The 14691-nt window shown below is 43.4% G+C and overlaps 1 protein-coding gene across 2 annotated transcripts in view; it reads left to right on the top strand.

The window, feature by feature from the left end:
- Positions 1 to 223: 223 nt before the first annotated feature.
- The window catches only part of LOC138979895 (beta-N-acetyl-D-glucosaminide beta-1,4-N-acetylglucosaminyl-transferase-like), a 16762-nt gene continuing 2294 nt past the window's right edge, over positions 224 to 14691 (top strand). Inside the window, exons 1-5 of one of the 2 annotated variants that reach the window (XM_070352660.1) lie at positions 224 to 757; positions 10354 to 10592; positions 12585 to 12778; positions 13488 to 13610; positions 14510 to 14608. In XM_070352660.1, coding sequence (XP_070208761.1) covers positions 466 to 757; positions 10354 to 10592; positions 12585 to 12778; positions 13488 to 13610; positions 14510 to 14608 — 947 coding nt within the window. In that variant the 5' untranslated portion in view covers positions 224 to 465. The remainder of the gene's footprint in view (positions 758 to 10353; positions 10593 to 12584; positions 12779 to 13487; positions 13611 to 14509; positions 14609 to 14691) is intronic. The other variant, XM_070352659.1, reaches the window with a different exon arrangement.

The raw sequence follows: 14691 nt of genomic DNA, 5'->3' as shown, positions 1-14691 counted from the left end.
CAGGTCAAATTCGTGAGAATGTTTTTTTCCAATATGGCTCCTTAGATTGGACATCTTTAAACTTTTATTTTATGAAAAGTACTAGTTATTAACCCGTTAGTTTTGAAAACTTTGACAGTAGTTTGTTGGATCCCTGGTTGTGCACTACGTTGCTTCTTTAAAATCAATACCGTGTTCTAGATGATCGATCCCTGGTTGTGCACTACGTTGCTTCTTTAAAATCAATACCGTGTTCTAGATGATCGAACGTGTAGCAAAGACCTGTACGCGTATGCGTCACCCGTGACCCACTTTTTGTCTTCAATTTTCCAAATTATGCATACGTTGTTGTGCGCCCACCAAGGCTGCAGATCTTGGCAAACGCGTGACGAACACTAGATTTGATGACGTTACCCGTACTCAACAGCTGACGGCATATGTTCAATGACAGTTTGAGCCATCAAGTGAAGGTGCCCTGAAGCAGCCATGAAGCCGACGAAGAGTCGCCCACGGCAATTTCTCTCTGTGACAGCGATTTTACTGTGTAGCCTCATTGTATTGCAGGCAATGCAAATGATCTATCAAACCGTTAAAGAAAGCAGCAGAAAACACGACACAAACAACTGTGTGAGAAGTGTTCTGGGTTATACATTTGATGGTGTTTTTGCGCAAAAAGTGGCTGAGGGAGAGATCGAAAGAGTGAAGGAATCTACAGCAGCTGTGACTGACAGGGCAAGCCGTCTTCTGCCCAACTGCTCCGACATTCAACTTAAACTGGGTAAGTTTATAAGCTTCTGTTGATTAAAATCAACTTTAAGGTAAGGAAACCCAATGGAAATTAACCCAAAAAATGTAATAGGTGTGGTTTGGGGTTTTGACACTATGAAACACTTTGATCTATGTTCTTTGAGCTGTGCATAACCAAAATGTTAATTGTGGGCCAAACAAAGGCACTTTTTTACTTTTTGTTGTTGTTGTACTGATTGCTTTGGGATCATTTCTGGCCTCATTATATATTCATTAACTTCAAATCGCCATAACTTTCGTTCAAAACCACTTTGAAAGATGATTCAAGTATTAAAATGTAGATCTATATAAGCTGTCCGTGTTAGTCTGCTATCGCCCGAAAGTTGGTAACCTTGTTTTTTATTGGCTGATGTGTGATAGGGTATGAAGCCACTTGGCAAAACAGCCAATCAGAGCGTGTCTGATAGAGTACGTTTTGGGGCTGAATCTAAATATGCCATGTGTAGGCCCTATAATGATTAATATAATATACATGTATGTATCGATTGGACATTGGATTTCCCTTCTTTGAGCCATGTGACGTCAGAGGCCTACAAAACTTCATATTTGGGCGTTTCAGGTTGACCGAAACTTTAAAGGAACTACAAAACACACGTCATGTGTTTGATTGCATGTGTGTGTGCTGTTCAATGTCAAAACAACAACAAAGTCAGTACATGACGTGTGTTTTGTAGTTCCTTTCAAGTTTCGGTCAACCTATATATGTGTGTGTGTGCTCGTTTAATCGTCAAAACAACAACAAAGTCATATAGTACCTGAAAGGAATTCGATCGATACGTAGAGGTTACATGCCGAGTCTCAGTGATTATCAAAAATAATGGTCGAAGTTAGCGGATCATGAAAAATGCGAGCTTCAGCGAGCTTTTTCATGACCGCGTAAGGCGAAAATACAACATTTAGTCAAGTAGCTGTCGAACTCACAGACTGAAACTGAACGCAATGCAACGCAGCAAGACCGTATACTCGTAGCATCGTCAGTCCACCGCTCATGGCAAAGGCAGTGAAATTGACAAGAAGAGCGGGGTAGTAGTTGCGCTGAGAAGGATAGCACGCTTTTCTGTACCTCTCTTCGTTTTAACTTTCTGAGCGTGTTTTCAATCCAAACATATCATATCTATATGTTTTTGGAATCAGGAACCGACAAGGAATAAGATGATTTCGAAAATTTAATTTTGATCATAATTTTTATATTTTTAATTTTCAGAGCTTGTTTTTAATCCAAATATAACATATTTATATGTTTTTGGAATCAGAAAATGATGGAGAATAAGATGAACGTAAATTTGGATCGTTTTATAAAAAAAATATTTTTTTTACAATTTTCAGATTTTTAATGACCAAAGTCATTCATTCGTTTTTAAGCCACCAAGCTGAAATGCAATACCAAAGTCCGGCCTTCGTCGAAGATTGCTTTGCCAAAATTTCAATCAATTTGATTGAAAAATACGATAGACCACGAAATTCTGCTCCACAGGCTTCAGCACTCCTTTGGTGTTCATGATCTGGCCCTTTCCTGGGTTCGTTCGTACCTTACTAACCGGACGCAGACCGTTTGTGTCAACGGCATCAAATCTCAACCTTCAGCTCTCCAGTACGGTGTCCCGCAAGGGTCCGTGCTTGGCCCCATACTTTTCGTTCTATATGCCTCCCCTGTGTCCGATGTTATCAGTCGCCATGCGTTGTCGCACGAGAGTTTCGCTGATGATACACAGCTTCATCAGTCTGCCCCTCTTGCTGAAGTTGACGATCTGGTATCTCGGACACAGGATTGCATTGCGGACCTCAGTGATTGGATGTCTTTAAACAAACTCCAGTTAAATAGTGACAAAACCGAAGTTATGCTGGCCTGTCCCAAGAAATTTCTCAATCACCCTTCTCTTTCTGCCTCTCTCACTGTCAACGAACTACCTATCTCTTTCTCTCCGTCTGTCCGCAGCCTTGGCGTCACTCTCGATCCAACTCTCTCTTTCCAAAAACACATCTCTAACATCTGCAAGTCCGCCTATCTAGAGCTGCGCAAGATTAGTTCAGTCCGTCACTACCTCACCACTGATGCAACCAAAACGTTAGTGTGTTCTTTAGTCCTCTCAAAGATAGATTATTGCAATTCTCTTCTGGCCGGTCTCCCTAAGTACCTTTTAGATAGACTTCAAAGGATCCGCCACACCCCTTCTTCACTCTCTACACTGGCTGCCTATCACTAAAAGGATCGAATACAAACTCTCCTCTCTTTCTTTTGCCGTCGTTTCTGGTTCTGCCCCAGAATACTTGTCAGAACTCCTCAATCTCTACACCCCCTCTCGTCAGCTTCGCTCCGCCGCCGACACTCGACTCTTCCGACTCCCCACAGTGCAAACAAAGACATGTGGCGAGAGGTCCTTCGCCTATCAAGCCCCTGTGACCTGGAATAGATTACCTCTGCCTCTCAGACACACAGATTCTCTCACTACATTCAAGACAAATCTCAAAACACACCTCTTTCAGCGCAAGTGATTTTTTTTCCCTCCAGCATCTCCCCACCCACCCCATCCCGCCCCACCTCACCCCCTACCTAGTGCCTAAAATAACGTGTATATATATTTTCTGCGCTTTGTGTAAATAGTACTGTTGACACGTTTTTATATAGAAGCCTACTGTGGTTCTTGTGCGTAGGCTGTGTATTGGACTGTCACTGTATGCCTGCATTATTAGTTGTCAGTAATTATTACATATGCTGATTGTTCTCTTTGCCTGCGCGCGTATAGTATGTTGGTTATGTTTGGTCATAGTATGTTTGCTTATGTTTGGTCGTTATCTTTGCCTGTGCGTGTATTGTATGCTTGGTCGTTTTCTTTGCCTGTGCATGTATAGTTTGTTGGTTATGTTTGGTCGGTTTCTTTGCCTGTGCGTGTATAGTATGCTTGGTCGATGTATGTATTGTAAAGCGCTAAGAGTAGACATTTTTGACTCACATGCGAAGCAAAAGTGAGTCTATGTACTCACCCGAGTCGTCCGTCCGTCCGTCCGTCCGTCCGGACGTCCGTCCGTCCGGACGTCCGTCCGGAAAACTTTAACGTTGGATATTTCTTGGACACTATTCAGTCTATCAGTACCAAATTTGGCAAGATGGTGTATGATGACAAGGCCCCAAAAAACATACATAGCATCTTGACCTTGCTTCAAGGTCAAGGTCGCAGGGGCCATAAATGTTGCCTAAAAAACAGCTATTTTTCCCATTTTTCCCATTTTCTCTGAAGTTTTTGAGATTCAATACCTCACCTATATATGATATATAGGGCAAAGTAAGCCCCATCTTTTGATACCAGTTTGGTTTACCTTGCTTCAAGGTCAAGGTCACAGGAGCTCTTCAAAGTTGGATTGTATACATATTTTGAAGTGACCTTGACCCTGAACTATGGAAGATAACTGTTTCAAACTTAAAAATTATGTGGGGCACATGTTATGCTTTCATCATGAGACACATTTGGTCACATATGATCAAGGTCAAGGTCACTTTGACCCTTATGAAATGTGACCAAAATAAGGTAGTGAACCACTAAAAGTGACCATATCTCATGGTAGAAAGAGCCAATAAGCACCATTGTACTTCCTATGTCTTGAATTAACAGCTTTGTGTTGCGTGACCTTGGATGACCTTGTCCTTGGGTCAAGGTCACATGGATTTTGGTAGGAAAAATGTGTAAAGCATGTGAGTCGTATGGGCTTTGCCCTTCTTGTTCTAGAATAGCGCTATAAAAGTTTGCATTATTATTATTATTATAAATGAGAGCGTGACAGTGCCGCCTCAACTTTCACGAAAAGCCGGATATGACGTCATCAAAGACATTTATAAAAAAAATGAAAAAAACGTCTGAGGATATCATACCCAGGAACTCTCATGTCAAATTTCATAAAGATCGGTCCAGTAGTTTAGTCTGAATCGCTCTACACACACACACACACACAGACAGACAGACACACATACACCACGACCCTCGTCTCGATTCCCCCCTCTATGTTAAAACATTTAGTCAAAACTTGACTAAATGTAAAAACGGACTGGTAAAAAAACATCTTGAGCCTCATAAACACAGCGTGGTGGAAAATGTTTACACTGAACCCCCACCTCCTTCTCCTTCGCCATTGCTCGCTCATTCGGGTATTGTGTGACTCCTTAGGATAAAACAAGTCGCGTAAGGCGAAATTACTACATTTAGTCAAGCTGTGGAACTCACAGAATGGAACTGAACGTAGTCCGCCGCTAGTGCAAAAGGCAGTGAAAGTGTCGAGCCTGTTTGGCGCGGCAGCGGTTGCGCTGTGCTTCATAGCACGCTTTACTGTACCTCTCTTCGTTTTAACTTTCTGAGCGTGTTTTTAATCATATCTATATGTTTTTGGAATCAGGAACCGACAAGGAATAAGATGAAATAGTTTTTAAATCGATTTCGGAAAATTATTTTTGATCATAATTTTAATTTTTTTAATTTTCAGAGATTGTTTTTAATCCAAATATAACATATGTATATGTTTTTGGAATCAGAATATAACGAAGAATAAGATGAAATTGTTTTTGGATCGTTTAATTAAAAAAATAATTTTAATTACAAGTTTCCGATTTGTAATGACCAAACTCACTCATTAGTATTTAAGCCACCAAGCCACCATTGAAAAATGAGGGTGTGACAGTGCCGCCTCAACTTTTACAAAAAGCCGGATATGACGTCATCAAAGATATTTATCGAAAAAATGAAAAAAACGTCCGGGGATATCATTCCCAGGAACTCTCATGTCAAATTTCATAGAGATCGGCCCAGTAGTTTAGTCTGAATCGCTCTACACACACACACAGACAGACACACACACACACACACACACACACACACAGACAGACAGACACACACACACACACACATACACCACGACCCTCGTTTCGATTCCCCCCTCGATGTTAAAATATTTAGTCAAAACTTGAATAAATGTAAAAAGAGAAGTCAGACACAGTAAGACCGAAGACTGTGGCTTTGACCCCGAAGACAAAACTGACAGGTTTCAGATTTGTGGACATCAAACTTTTGAGCCGTTTTTGTAAATAAACTGTTGCGCCCATCATATAAACAACCTCCCGGCTGCCGCCATACTCGTTTGTCTCATGTAAAATCAAGCATTTAAAGCATCAAAAATCATTTCTATATTTTGATGTCTAAGAGAATCAGATTGTGTGTAATTATGTCTAAAAAGTGTTCGCGGCGTCAAGTTTTGCTATGTTTGCTCTCGGAAAACACAACACAGATTTCTCGGGAATCTACATGCCGCCGCCTCCCAATACGAAAAGTTGAACAAATTACAAGAAGAAAACAAGAAAATTGGTTGATTAAAATCAACATGGCCGAAGCAATGTTTTCATAAAAGAAGCGGAAGAGAACGGGCACATGTTGTATTTGGGTTACATGTGTTGCAGAGTATTTGAAAATACGTAGGCATAAAACATGCAAAGAAGAGTGATAAGTCCCTGTTGTGAATATAGTCAAGTGGATAAATTGATTACTTATGTATCACACTAGTTTTACTGCTACAGCAGTCCCTCTCATGAACGGACACCCTAGGGCCAGTGCAAACCTGTCCGTACATTGCAGGTGGCCGGTCACGGGAGAGGCCCTCCCCCCATCACACACACTCAGACACACTGACGGACTGAGTGAGTCTTTGCTACTGGTGAACGAGCTCTTCTTGTACTAAAACAATAAGGTCAAACTACTACAATGTATAACTGAAAGGAAAAAAAACTGTCCTGTAAAAATGACGTTAAATGAACGGTGTCAAAAAAAGAGAGATAAAAGAAATCCTCAAATTCCTGAGGATATAGGCACCCCATGAAAGCAGCCACGAACACACACTTTGCAAAAATATGAATTGAAAACCTACATGTCGTACTTTCTTTTTTCTGGCTTTATTGAATGCTTCAGGCAGTGACTTTTCCCTGTCCAGTTTCCTCTTTCGTCTCTCTTACCCCTCTCTTACCCACTCCCCCCCCCCCCCATCACCTTCCCCTCCCCGGCCACTCCCTTTACCCAGCCCGGACAGCAAAAACTTCTAATCTGCAAGGCAGAGTACACATTTTCTAAAAGGAAGACTACTCCTCTTCAATTATATTCAGAGATCTTCCAGCTGTCTCCACCATAAGCCAAGTGGTCGAGTTACCCCACTTCTGACCCGAATCACCCCCCTCCTGCTGGGTACACGTGCACTCAAGTTAACACAAGACTGACACCTCTGCTTTGACCTGCGTGCCAGGAACCGGATGAGAGAGAGAGACTGAGAGAGAGAGTGAGGAGAGAGAGAGAGAGAGAGAGAGAGAGAGAGAGAGACACACACACACACACACATAGACAGAGACATACATGGAAAGACAGAGGCGGAGAGACTCAGACCAAAGAGTGTATCCCTACGGTCTGTAGGGATACACTCTTTGCTCAGAGGGAGACACAGACAAAGACATACATACAGAGAGAGAGACAGAGACAGACAGACAGACAGACAGACAGACAGATAGACAGAGAGTGACTGGACTCGAGACGGAGAAACAGATCATGAAATGAACACCTGGTGAGAGAAAATGACTCGAGAGAGAGAGAGAGAGCGCGCATGAGATCTTGAGAGAGAGAAAAAGATTGAGAGAGAGACAGATACACACACAGACACGAAGGCAGAGCGAGGGAGAGACGGAGAGAGTTGCATGGAGTGTACGTGACAGACTATGAGCGAGTTTTCGCGAGGAACAGGGTTGAGGTACGGTAGGGTCACTGCGCATGTCTGGTTTTTTTCTTCGCGGAAACGCTGTTGGGTTGTGTCCAGTCGCGTCCCTTGCAACAAGATGGCGACAAGCGCGTTACGGATTTACTGTTGTGGAGAGTTGATGGACGACGATGATGAACAAGCAGTACTGTTTTATTGTTGATGTGAATGTAATGCCAAAACATCGAACTATCGATTCGAACGTCAATGAAGAAGTGAGCGTGAAAAATCGAGCGCAAAACAGCCGGGTAAAAGTTCAGGGCGCTAAAGTACATTTGAGCCGAAATCGCACCCAAACTCCTGTTGACCTCATTTCTTCCCAAAATAAACATCACTGCTAAAATAAAATGCATTAAAACCAAGACAGTATCCAACCCAGTATCCTTAATTTTTGAAAGGCTAAGTGATTTACAACAAATGTCTTCTCACAATCCGTAACTTTGTCAAAAAATATTTGCAGAAGTTTCTCACCTCGCCTTGGCAGCCATCTTGGAACTGGAGAGACCCTACGCAGGAAGCAAGGTTGAAAGTTGGTTAACCGGTGACGTCACTCCAGTCGTACCGGACCGAGTTTTTGCGACCTCCGGTTCGACTCGAGTCACCTTAGTTGACGCTAAAACTCGCTCATAAACAGACAGACGAGGTGCAGCTCATTTCCGAAACAGCGCAATTGGGACAACAGTGACATGATACTGTTTGAATTCCAAAAAAGCGCAGCTCATTTCCGGAACAGCACAGATAACAAAGTTGGTTTCAACAACTGACCTCGTGAGAACGATAACAAACGACTCATGTCACCTCTCCGAACGCATTGCAATAGATGTCCGCTCCTGCGGCCATCAATAAAGTAACACAAAAAGTTCCTGTTGCTAGTTTTATAACAAGCTGCTGACGAGCTGAAGACAGGTAATACAGATCTGAGACACGTCACAGTGTTGTGCGATGACGATATATGCTAAGCTTATCTACGGTATGTCAACTGATTCCGGCTATATTGTTCGTACAACGGATGTTTCTGTTCGTACAGTGTCATTTTCGGCACTTGGTCGAGGAAAAAATTGCGGTAAATCGTGAGGGCAACGCACTTTTGTGATATTGCAAGAATAAAGTAGAAAATTGGTTGGACTACGTGTACAATAAGTGTACATGGTGCTAGTCGACCTCATGATTACACACGCGGCATCCTGAACTCAGGTAAACATGAGTTACTTCCCTTCGGGTCTCATTTATCCCTGACAGGATGCCTTGGTTTTCTTTCTGTGGGTAAGAAATCGATTTCTATTACATATTTAGAGCTTTTCGTAATGTGTTGTTGATATAAGCAGATTCGCGATCGTCAATAATGATTTTTCATGGTGTTGTGCAATTTTTAAATTACAAAGGAATTGATATGTAAGACAGTTTCAAGCGAGCTATCTTTCGCGGGTGTATTTACTGTAAACAACTCTAAATATGGCAAAAGTGTCACGTGATAAACAACTTTGGCTACGAAGCAGACGCTATTTTTTTTTCCGTAACCAGTTGGGAGTCAAGGGCGGATCAATTCACTTTGGAGGGGGGGGGGTTACAAAATGACTGCGAAGATACAAGTTGACGGCGCCGAAGGCGCCTAAGCCTCTAGGGGGGTCCGGGGGCATGCCCCCCCCCCCCCCCCGGAAATTTTTTGTATCCAAAGAAGCAAAATAGAGCTATCTGGTGCATCCTGAGCCAATAAATTACCTTTTTTTGGGGGTGGGGGGTGGGGGGGGGGTTACGTAACCCGTGTAACCCCCCCCCCCCCTCCAGATCCGCCCTTGGGATGCAACAATATCACGGTCTCCTTCCCACAGCAGTCTCAACATTTCGACTTGTTTTAACCCCCCAGCTATGGGTCAAATAGCCGGGCAGGATAGGCTCGTCAACCCTGGCAGGCAGCTATCCTAAGAGAAGACCACTCTGAATTCAAAACGAGGGTAGAGGAGGCTCATCATCCATGGAAGAAAACTCGTCTAAGAGAAGGAAAACTCCGAAATGAAACCCACGCAGTCCCTCGAAGACGGAACGGCACTGGCCTTTTTTAGGCGGGGAGCAGACCGGGTGCCTACGCTACTTCCGACAAATGGTTGTGTCATCAACGAATCAACGTGATGGGACTTGTTTTAGCCTTAGAACGATGTCTTTATCATAACTGTGAAGAACAGAACGGAGATCACTGTCGAGGTCGGCCAATCTGCAATCACTTTCGTCTCAGTTCGTCTCTCAGAAACATTAGCGAAAAACATATGGGAGATAACTCTGTATTCTTGTTTTGATAGATTCCGCGCAATAATTATGCACCCTGTCAGAGAGACATGCCGGCGATACGGCATGGACCGATGATTATCAGAATGCACACGCGGGTCAAACGGGTGGGGAAAGCAGTCATGATATGTAGAGGATCGTTGTGTGTCGGTGTATTAGGATGCTCCTATCTAATTTAAAGTCCGACAGGGTTTAATAAAATATTATTCACATGGTGTATTCCCGTGTGATTGTCCATACCTAAAATTCCAAGCATGTCTCGCCTCACTTTCCGTTAGGTCTAACGTGGTCTACTTTCAGTTTGTCTACCCACAAACATACTGTGTTGCAGAATGCCCAACCGTGTGTGTTTGTGTGTCTTTATTTTCATTTGTGTGTGTGTGTGTGTGTGTGTGTGTGTGTGTGTGTGTGTGTGTGTGTGTGCTGTGTGTGTGTGTGTGTGTGTGTTTCTTTGTGAGTTTGTCTCTCTGTCTCAGAAATCTAATCCACCAATTATTTTTTTCTTCTGTTCCATAGAAGGCAAGAACGTCCAGGTAAACACCAGTAACATCACCAATTTTGATCTGAAGAAGGAACTGGAATATCTTCTGCAAGCCGGCGGCCTTTACAGTCCCGAAGACTGTGAGCCCCCTGACAAGACCGCTATTATCATCCCGTACCGAGACCGGATGAACAACCTCCTGACTCTTCTCCGAAACCTCGTCCCAATTCTCGTGCGTCAGAGAATTCACTTTAGGATTTTTGTTGTTGAGCAGGTACGTGATGCTTAACATTGATCTTTTGATTTTTTTTAACGTTTAGTTATTAGAACGTTTCATTTTTGACCAAAAAAAAGCATTCACGATTGAATTTTTTTGAAATTATTCTTACTTTATTGTTCCCTTGCTGCAGAATGGACGAATTCCGGCAAATAACTGTGTCTGTTTTGTCTATGGAAGAACTGTATTCCATGTAGGCGAGGTAAACTGAGCTGTATCAGAGCCATATATACTGAACGGCAAAAGTTAGGGACCGCCCTTGAAAAAACCAGCTGACTTCATCTGTGCCAAACTCCTTGTTCCTAAGTTTATAAAACCAAATGGCTGTCAGGCCGAACACACCAGTGGGTGAGCAATGCTGTTTTAGCAGGAAACTTGCTCGGGATCCACGGAGGCCTGGCTAGGGCACGAGACAGAAACTGCCAAACTGCAAAAAGTGGACCATTTTTACGCTGGCGCGTGGGCAAGCCTGGGCGGGAAAGATGAAAAATTCGTTATGCACGTGCAGGGGGGATGTGTTGAGAGTGAACTGTTGTCACCAGTTAGGCTTTATAGCCCCGCGATTTTCCGCTAGCCACCATCTTCTCACTATGCCTCCCAGACGAAAGGTGACCACCTTCAACAAAGCCCGGGCCATCGCATGGCTGCAAGACGGCGTAAGCAAGCGAGAAGTGGGCAGACGACTTGGAGTGTCCCATTCTGTCGTGGTCAGGCTGCATCAGAAGTTCCAGGCCACCAACAGCGTTCTGGAGAGGCCCAGGTCAGGACGGCCTGGTTTTGTCAAGGGCGGTCCCTAACTTTTGCCGTTCAGTATATATAGCTCAGTGAAAATGTCCCGTTGAACCGCACTGCATACTCAGTGTCAACACTGACGAAACGACCAGTCGGTTTTGAAAAGTTACTCAATTTGTTCAACACTTCTGTTCTTGAAAACTATACGCATACGCATGGTAACGTATATTACGTTTTCGCTCGTATACATTTCTCTCAGGACTACGCGAGCTTCAAGAAATCGGCACTGATGCATTGATGTGCTACAGCCTGTTCGCTCACGGCCGACCATACATGGCAGGGCTTGGGGAAGTGAAGCTTTGACATCTTTTTGTGTTAGCTGCGGGACCCGCGAACATTAAAACACTGAGATGTTCGCTTCTTGGTGACAACGAGCGTACAGTGAGTGAATCATGAGCTCCGACCTGCACGGCGTTTTTGAAAGGAAAATGCCGTTTCTGCAATGTTCGCTCAACGTCGTGCCGTTTTCTTTCGAAACCATGCAGATGGGTGCTGAGAGTCCACGAAATGGGGCACTGGCCTTTGGCTAGTACTTCTCATAATTTACTAGCCAGAGAGCAAATTTTATTTTTTTTACTCACCGTGCCAAACCAACCATTTGTTTCAGCAACTTTACTCGCATTTGGCGAGTAGATTAACAGTTCTACTCGCCATGTAGGCTACATGTTTCTACTCGCCATGGCGAGTAAAATACTCGCCACTTTCAGGCCTGACTGATGGGTGCTTAGTATGCGCCGTATCACTGACAGGGACGAGGACGGTGTCTGTGTGTGACTGCCGGTCTTGGGTTGAAACTCCCACGTTCACTCAAGTTTTTGCACGAGTGGATTTTTACGTGTATGACCGTTTTGTTCGTGATCCCGTCATTCAGGCAGCCATACGCCGATTCCGGGGGAGGCATGCCGGGTATTTTCATGTTTCTATAACCCATCGAACTCTCACCGTGGATTACAGGATCTTTTCCGTGCGCGCTTGGTCTTGTGCTTGCGTGTACACACTAAATTAAGGAAGGGGGTAAGGCACTGGCAGGTCTGCACATAAGATGACCTGGGAGATCGGAAAAATCTCCACCCTTAACCCACCAGGCGGCCGCGACCGGGATTTGAACTTACGACCTTCCGATTAGGAGGCCGATGTCTTATCCAGCCCGTCAATGTGTGACTGACACTTGGTTTGCACTTGTCTGTTTTATTCTAGACATCGGAGTATCCCTTCAACCGGTGTCTGCTCTTCAATGTGGGGTTCGTGGAAAGCATGAAAGTGGACAACTTCACGTGTGTTATCCTCCACGATGTGGACCTTATACCCCGTCGCTATGACAACCTGTATCAATGTCACCCTCAGCGACCACGCCATTTTGTTAGGGACAGGAGCAACAAAGAAATTAGAGGGTAACCTTATGACAATAACAATGATGATGATCATCATCATCATCATTGACGACTACGACGATGATGATGGTGATGGTGATGATGATCATTGACGACGACGACCACGATGATGATGATGATGATGATGATGTTTAAACGTTCTTCTACATCGTATATATCAGCAGAAAGCAGTCCGACGCATGACAATATATACAAAAGACATTGCACATTTAAATGCAACATTTTATACATACAAATTATTGATAGGCAATAACACAACACCGAAAGTCGCCATTTCCAAATCGATCTTTATTGTGTTTAAAGTAAAGGGAGATATGGCCAGACCAAAGTGGCTTAGCCTGTTGTGTGCGTGACGGTGCGCGCGCGTGTGTGTGTGTGTGTGGGCGTGTGTGCCGTGTGGGTGTGTGTGTGTGTGTGGTTTTTTTTAGCAACTTTGCGTGCGTGCATGTGTACTTTTTTTGCGCTATCTTATCGTATCTTAGTTGATATTTTGCAGGCCTTACTTTTTTTCTTTTTTTCTCGACATTTTGGATTTGTGAAAACCGCCATACCAGGACAGCCTGTGTTGTGTTTTAGCCATGCGACGGGGGGGGGGGGGGGGGGGGGGGGGGGGGGGGGGACTATTTTCATGTTATCTTAAATGTGTTACCTTATATTATCTTGTGTTCAGACCACTTCAGTTATTTTCCATCAGTTTTGGCTTTTGCAGGCTACCATACAGAGGGTTCATCGGCGGTGTGCTGGCCATGCGGCGATGGCAGGTAGAGAAAATTAATGGCTGCTCCAACATGTATTATGGTTGGGGAAAAGAGGACGACGATCTATATAAAAGGTGAGGATCAATCGAGGTACTGAAATACATTCAGAGAGACTGACTCTTTGGGTTTAACGTTCTCGCCATTTTGGGAAGTTTTCTGAGGTACTGAAATACATTCAGAGAGACTGACTATTCGGGTTTAACGTCCTTGCCATTTTGGACAGTTTTCTGACGACTTGGACCGTAAAAATTCCAAGGGATATTCGCTAAACTGTAATTCAGAAACACCTGCAATTTGCTCAAAACTGCTCCAAAACTACGCCAAATAATTAAATGAATTTTAATCAGCAAGCGGTTTGCATCCTGTCAGGAGTCCGGACTTCTGGTCGTCATCATTATTTAGTTTTTATAGATACCCATTCGTCAAAGCAGATCAAGACCGTTGGATTGAGGAAGTCAAATATACAGTCTATACTTTGTATACAAATGTAGAATAAATAAAGTAAAGCCAATATTGAACTTTTTTTTTTAAAGGAACTGGCCTATATATACAAGATCGATAAACATATCCACTGTACAAAATTGAATTATAGAAAATTTAGGCTGAAGTGGGATTCATATTTTGTCATTGTAGAACAGCGCCTATTATAATTGATTGTATGTTGTATTGAATATGTTTTTGTCCGTCATATCTATTCTAGTACCATTGCAATTGCATGACAAACTGAACAATTTCCTGAATAAAAACATCTTTGAAGGAGGAAAAAAAAAGAAGTTCTTACCTTCAAAACATCCACACACAACAACAACAAAATATGTATACAGTCTAACTTACGCATGAAAATTCTTTGCCATACAGCGCTATAACGCTTGTTTGTTTGTTTGTTTGTTTGTTTACTGTGTTTTGGGGTCATTTGTTGTTGTTGTTATTGTTTTTATTGAAATATCTCGAGATGGTATGCCAATTAATGCAGGTTGTGCGCGGTCATGTTGAAGCCTGTCCGATATGACAATCCCGCCTTGGGAGAATACATTGCTCTCGGCCATTCCAAACAGCAGAAAAACAAGCTCAGGTGGGCTCTCTCTGTCTCTCTCTCTCTCTGTCTCTGTCTCTGTCTCTGTCTCTCTCTCTCTCTCTCTCTCTCTCTCTCTCTCT

The sequence above is a fragment of the Littorina saxatilis genome, linkage group LG11 (assembly GCF_037325665.1).
Source record: "Littorina saxatilis isolate snail1 linkage group LG11, US_GU_Lsax_2.0, whole genome shotgun sequence".
Classification (NCBI taxonomy): Eukaryota; Metazoa; Mollusca; class Gastropoda; order Littorinimorpha; family Littorinidae; genus Littorina; species Littorina saxatilis.
This window is presented reverse-complemented; position numbering and strand designations above follow the sequence as displayed.